At 50.4% G+C, this 6,485-nt stretch overlaps 1 protein-coding gene across 1 annotated transcript; it reads left to right on the top strand.

Annotated features, from left to right (window-relative positions):
* Positions 1 to 3,501: 3,501 nt before the first annotated feature.
* On the top strand, positions 3,502 to 5,712 carry LOC308515355 (zinc finger and SCAN domain-containing protein 5B-like; the record flags this gene model as incomplete). The annotated part of the gene is made up of 2 exons (XM_081085980.1): positions 3,502 to 4,014; positions 4,681 to 5,712. The coding sequence occupies 2 exons, from the start codon at positions 3,502 to 3,504 to the stop codon at positions 5,710 to 5,712; spliced, it is 1,545 nt and encodes a 514-aa protein (XP_080942106.1).
* Between the last annotated feature and the right edge of the window lie 773 nt (positions 5,713 to 6,485).

Below are 6,485 nucleotides of genomic sequence, written 5' to 3'. Positions count from 1 at the left end.
TGAGGGAACTGAGGCTGAGAGTGTAAGTGACAGGTCGTGGTGGGCAGCGTCTGGGGTGGCCCAGCCTCTCCCCTCCTGTCCATCTCTACATTCTAGCGTGGACTGGGCTTGGTGCCTCACTTCTAATAGAATAGGGTAGAAATAATGGAATGTCACTTTCTCTTTTTTATGGAACACTTCATGAATTGGCATGTCATCACTGCACAGGGGTCATGCTAATCTTCTCTGTATTGGCCCAACTTTAGTATATGTGCTGCCAAGGTGAGCACAGAATGTCGCTTCTGAGACTGGGTTATAAAGCAACAGTGGCTTCCATCTCGGGTGCTCCCTCTCGCTGTCCCTCAGACACTCACCCTGAGGGGACCAGCTGCCAGGCTCGGAAGGAGGCAGCCCTGGGGGAGGGGCATGCGAGGGAGCTTGGAAGCAGTCCTTTCCCAGTGGAGCCTTGAGGTGACACAGCCTCGATGACACCTTGCCGGCAGCCCTGGGAGAGAGCTGAGCCGGACATCCAGTGAAGCTCCTCTCGATCCCTGACCCACAGCCATTGGGAGATAACAGCTGCTATTTCAAGCAGCCAGAGGCTGGGGTGGTTTGTTACGTAGCAATAGAGAGCGAACGCACTTTCCCATATTCACACAGCCCATCCGGGTTAGAACTAGAATTTGAATTCAAACATGGCTGACTCCTACGTCCATGCTTTTCACCACTCTCTGTTCTTGTTTCCCCTGGGTAGCACACAATCGATGCTTGGACTGAACTGAGCCTACTGGGAGCGGCTGAAGAGGCTGATGGCTGAGGAACACTGGGCAAGATTCTTAACCATTCTGCACCTCCGTTTCCCATCTATAAAACGAGGAGGAGTCTGGCTGGAGCTACTCAGTGGTTGAGTTTCAACCTATGAATCAGGAGGTCACGGTTCGATTCCCAGTCAGGTCACATGCCTGGGTTGTGGGCTCCATCCCCAGTAGGGGGAGTGCAGGAGGCAGCCAATCGATGATGCTCTCTCATCATTGATATTTCTATCGCTTTCTTCCTCTCCCTCCTGTCCCTGAAATCAATTAAAAAAACAACAACGAGGATGATAACACTCAATTTCATAGGGTTGTTGTGAGTGTTAGAAGAGTTTATGCATGTGAAGCTCTTAGAACATAGTGAACACTCAATACAAGTTAACCATTATTAGTATTAGATTACTGATACATGCAAATATTAAATGAAATCATAGTTGGCTCTGACTAACTGTTTTTCGGTGCCTCTGAAAAATCAGTGTTCTCATTTACAAAACAGAGATAACACTATTGTCACTCCTTGTTGTCAGGGTTAGGTGAACGAACACAGTGCCTGGGACATACAAGAAGCTTAATAAATGGCCCCCAAACAGGACTGTATTGACTCATGTTCTAAGGGTAGCACATGGAAGATGGGTGATCCATAAGTGCTGTTACAGTCCAGCCCACCGACCCCACACACCTGAGACACTTCACACTCCCCTGATCTGGGGCCTGGGGGCTCCGAATGTGTAGGGTAGGGAAGGGTGTGGGGTAGAGAGCATGTGGTTTGTTGGAAATCCAAGAAGGGGCCTAGACCTTCTTCCTGGTCTTTAGGAATGTGCTCCCTCAGAGGATCCTGTTAGCCATGCTCCAATTACTAGCAGCAGTTCTCAACCTGTAGGTCGCAACCCCTTTGGGGGTCGAACGACCCTTTCACAGGGGTCGCCTAAATACATCCTGCAGGGGAGAAACCAAGATGGCGGCATAGGTAAACACCGGAAATTGCTGCCTCCCATAACAAATTCAAAAATACAACTAAAAGACAAAACGGATATCATCCAGAACCACAGGAAGGGTGGCTGAGTGGAAACGTTACAACTAGAAGGAAAGAGAAAAACACACTGAGACTCAGAGGAGGTGCAGAGGTACGGAGGCACACGCGGCAAGGGCTGGCAACTGAGGACACGGCTGTCTTTTTGAATCGGGAGGGAGTCACAAGCCCCCGACTGCTCTGAACTCCAGTTCCAGAGAAGAATGGTGAGGGAGAGCGAGATAGAAGCATCAATGATGAGTGAGAATCATGGGTCCGCCGCCTCCTGCACACACCACACTGGGTATTGAACCTGCACCCTGGGCGTGTGCCCTGATCGGGAATCCAATCATGACCTTCTGGTTCATAGGTCAATATTCAACCACTGAGCCAAGCTGCCTGGGCTTTTTTATTTTTTATTTATTCTTTTTACATAACTTTTTATTTATTGATTTTTTACAGAGAGGAAATTGTTGGGGTCCAACCCCAGTAGGTTCAGGGGTTCCCCAAGGTGTGGACAGAGTCGGCAAAGAATGAATGACACGAAGACAGAGTTCAGTTGATCAGCAGCCTAGCCAGGATCTCTAGCCAAGTTCTATAGCCAGGTTGTGTGTTTTATTGTCTTGTTACATCTGTATTTATACCAGTTGATTTTAATCCTGTCAATTTCTATTCCAAAGGTTAGGGCATTTCTTATCTCCATTCCAGGGAGTAAAGATTATGTAGCTTAAGGGTGATTGTTCCTAGTTAAAGTGATTAACTACCCACCTGGCATTTAGTTAGGGGGTTTTATTCCCTCCCTAACTTCAGGGAAAAATCCCTACCCAGGAAACAACCTTTCTCGGAGAGGTGACCTTGATTAAAACACATAGCGCCAAGAAGGTGAGAAAACATATTAAGAACAGTATGCCATATACGCCAGGTCCCTTGAAACATATGCTGTGTAGATGTTTCTTCCCTGTAGCGACTGTGTCAAGCAGCAAGGATGAACCGGCTTCCGGCAGGAAGTGAGAGGGAGAGGGATAGAAGTTAGAAACATCGATGAGAGAGAAACATCCATCAGCTGCCTCCTGCACACTCCCTATTGGGGATGTGCCTGCAACCAAGATACATGCCCTTGACCTGAATCGAACTTGGGACCCTTCAGTCCTCAGGGCAACGCTCTATCCACTGAGCCAAACCAAGTAAGGCTATTTATTCTTTTCAAATTGATTCTAGGGAGAGAAAAAGAGAGAGAGACAGAACACAAAACCTGGGATGTGCCCAAATCGGGAACCGAACCCAAGACCCTCCGTGACCCCTCAGCACCCAGGCCCGGGCCGGGTCTGCATATCTGGGTCCCTCAAGCGCTTCAGACACGTGGGAAGCAGCTCATTGGCCAACATGCCTCATGCGGCCCCAGGCGTTTCTCTCCCGGAAACCACGTCTCAGCGGATTATGAAAAACGGATCAACCCTGATCTCTAACCAATCACAGAGCGAGGCGGGAACAAGAATTGATACCCGGAGCGGGTATATAAACACGCGGCTGTCAGCGCCTGGCACAGAGTTCGTCAGTCCGGGCTGCAGGAGCTACCGGTGCGGAGGCTGCAGAGGCAAACTGTGAACCTGTTCCTGAGTCCGAGCCCTACTGTCACTCTCCATCAGGAGCTGACTTCAGGCTGGGTTTACTCCAGTCCCATTGGAGACGTTCCCAGGGAATATGGCTACAGACCAGGTATTTTCCCATGGTCATGGGCACCCCCAGGGCAACCTAGGCTGGGCGCTGCCACCTGCCAGACGACCTCAGGGGCACCTCATTGAAAGACAGCACTGGGACTCTGAGAGTTGGCACGTGCTCTTCAGAGCCTTCCAACACTCAGAGGACGCGGACCCCCTCCAGAGCGTGCACACAATGTCTGCGCTCCTCCATCGCTGGCTCAGGCCCGATGTGCTCACCAAGAAGCAGATCTTGGATAAGCTTCTGCTGGAGAAGTTCATGATCTGCATGCCCCTGGAGCTGCAGGTCTTGGTGAAGGAGAGGTGTGTGCAGAGCTGCGAGGAACTGCAGGTCTTGCTGAGAAATAAGGAGAAACCCAGGAAATGGAAGGTCGTCAGCTTCCAAGGGCAGAAGTACCTTCAGGAGAATTCCCTTGTCCAGATGGCCGACGAGGAAGTTGGTGACACAGATCACATGTTGGACTTATCCGTGAAGTCCCGATCCCCCATAAGTCAGATGGGGGTACATCCTGAGAACAGCCAGGAGGTCAGTGAAGAGCCAGAAAACCAGCCAGGAACCAGTGACGTGCTGTGGGGACAGAACTGTGGACCTGATACCGAGTCAGTCCCTTCTGCTGCTCTCCATCAGGAGGTCACGTTTCCAGTGAATATGGCTGCAGACCAGGCATTTTCCTGTGGTCGTGGGCTCCCCCAGGGCAACCTGGGCTGGGAGCTGCTACCGGCCGGAACGCCCCAGGGAATCCTCACTGAAGAACAGCACCGGGACTCTGAGAAGGGGCACGTGCTCTTCAGAGCCTTCCAACACTCAGAGGATGCGGACCCCCTCCATAGCGTGCACACAATGTCTGCGCTCCTCCATCGCTGGCTCAGGCCCGATGTGCTCAACAAGAAGCAGATCTTGGATAAGCTTCTGCTGGAGACGTTTATGACCATCATGCCCCTGGAGCTGCAGGTCTTGGTGAAGGAGAGGCGAGTGCAGAGCTGCGAGGAACTGAAGGTCTTGCTGAGAAATAAGGAGAAATCTAGGAAATGGAAGGACATCACCTTGCAAGAGCAGAAGTATCTTCTGGAGAATTCCGATGTCCAGATGGCCAATGAGGAAGTCGGTGACACAGACTACGTGTTGGACTTGTCCATGAAGTTCTGATCCCCCATAAGTCAGATGGGGGTACATCCTGAGAACAGCCAGGAGGTCAGTGAAGAGCCAGGAAACCAGCCAGGAACCAGTGACGTGCTGTGGGGACAGGGGCAGAAAGTCTTCCTGCTGGAGGCAATTTCCACAAAAAATGATCTTGAGGGTGTGAGGCCCACGGAGAATTTGGTGAAGTTGGAGAAGGATGTGATGGAAGACAGGGAAGAGGCAGTAGTACTCACATCTCCAGAGCCTCCACTTCCCAGCAGTCCTGGAGATTCAGTGCAGACAGAGGGGGAGCAGAACCCGCCGGAAGGAATTGGTCTGGAGCGTGTGGATGCCGGTGACGTACCTCCCACCCAAGTTCCAGAGATACAGGCTTTGAGTCAGTGTCCAAAAAGAAGAGCTTCTGGGAATCCAGGAGGTGCCCCCAAGAGAAAAAGGGGCAACACTTCCACCCCCCAAGAGGAACCTCAAGAAGGAGCCATGTGGTTAGACAGAGGAGAAGTCACCAGACGGCACCGGTGCCATTCAGTGGGTGCATCAAGCACCGTGGAGCCAACTGGTCACCCTGTTTGCAAAGTATCCAGGAGAAAGATACCGTACAAGTGTCAAGACTGTAGCAAAATGTTCAGCTACAAATCACAGTTAGACCTTCACCTGAGGACACACACAGGAGAGAGACCCTTCCAGTGCCTTGACTGTCCCAAGAGGTTCATTCAAGCCTCAGACCTCCACGTCCACCAGCGGATCCACACGGGTCAGAAGCTGTTCTGCTGTAAAGTCTGCGAGAAGAGGTTCACGCACAAGTCCACGCTGCGTAACCACCAGCGGGTCCATACACAGGAGAAGCCTTACCAGTGCACTGTCTGCCAGAAAAGGTTCGGCCACCACGGGAACCTCAATGTCCACATGCGCACCCACTCGGGCCTGAGACCCTACCCGTGTCCCCATTGCCACCTGGCCTTCCGCCAACTAGGGACCTTTAAACGCCACCAAAGGACACATGTCAACAAGGTGCCCCAGGGGCCCCAGGTCCATTCTGACCAAGAAGGACATTAACGGGTTTCTCTCCTGCTTGTGTCCTCTGGTGAAGGTCTGAGATTTGTAATAGAACCTTTTGCTGCAAAAATGGTCTATGAGCACTTAGACAGAGGGGGTTCTGTGAATTAGAATTGGGGTCCTTGAGTAATTATTCATGTTCCTTATTGACCCCATATTCTGTTAGTCTTGCTATTTGTTTCAATAAATATTTCACGATTCACCCCTTTAAAAAAATACATCCTGCATATCAGATATTTACATTACGATTCATAACAGTAGCAAAATTACAGTTATGAAGCAGCAATGAAAATAATTGTATGGTTGGGGGTCACCACAACATGAGGAGCTGTATTAAAGGGTCGCGGCATTAGGAAGGTTGAGAACCACTGATTGAGGGTGATGTTAACAATCCCAAGGAAGCTGGTCCCATGAAGATCTCCAGGTCCCCGGGGCCCAGAGGCTGAACGAATCCCAGCCCAGAGGACGTCACCGTTTCTCATTCCAATCGAATCTTTCTTGCTATCGCGTGGTTTGCACTCCAAATGCATTCCAAAAGCAACAAATAAGTAAATAACACAAAAAAGATGGGCAGCTCTGCAGCCCTCTGTGGAAATGTTTGCAAAAATGTGTGACCATTTTTGTTCAAAGATGTAGAGATTGGTGAAACATGTTTGTCTAACATCCTCTGCCAATTTCTGGTTGAGTCTTTCGGCATGTCCAAGTGCCAGATAGCATAAAAGAGGACACGCAAAACACATCGCTCCCCAATGACACTGGAACATACTTTTAAA

This window comes from Myotis nattereri (genome assembly GCF_964212035.1).
Source record: "Myotis nattereri genome assembly, chromosome: 3".
Taxonomy (NCBI): Eukaryota; Metazoa; Chordata; class Mammalia; order Chiroptera; family Vespertilionidae; genus Myotis; species Myotis nattereri.
The sequence above is the reverse complement of the archived record's forward strand: the minus strand, read 5'-3'. Positions and strand labels throughout refer to the sequence as shown.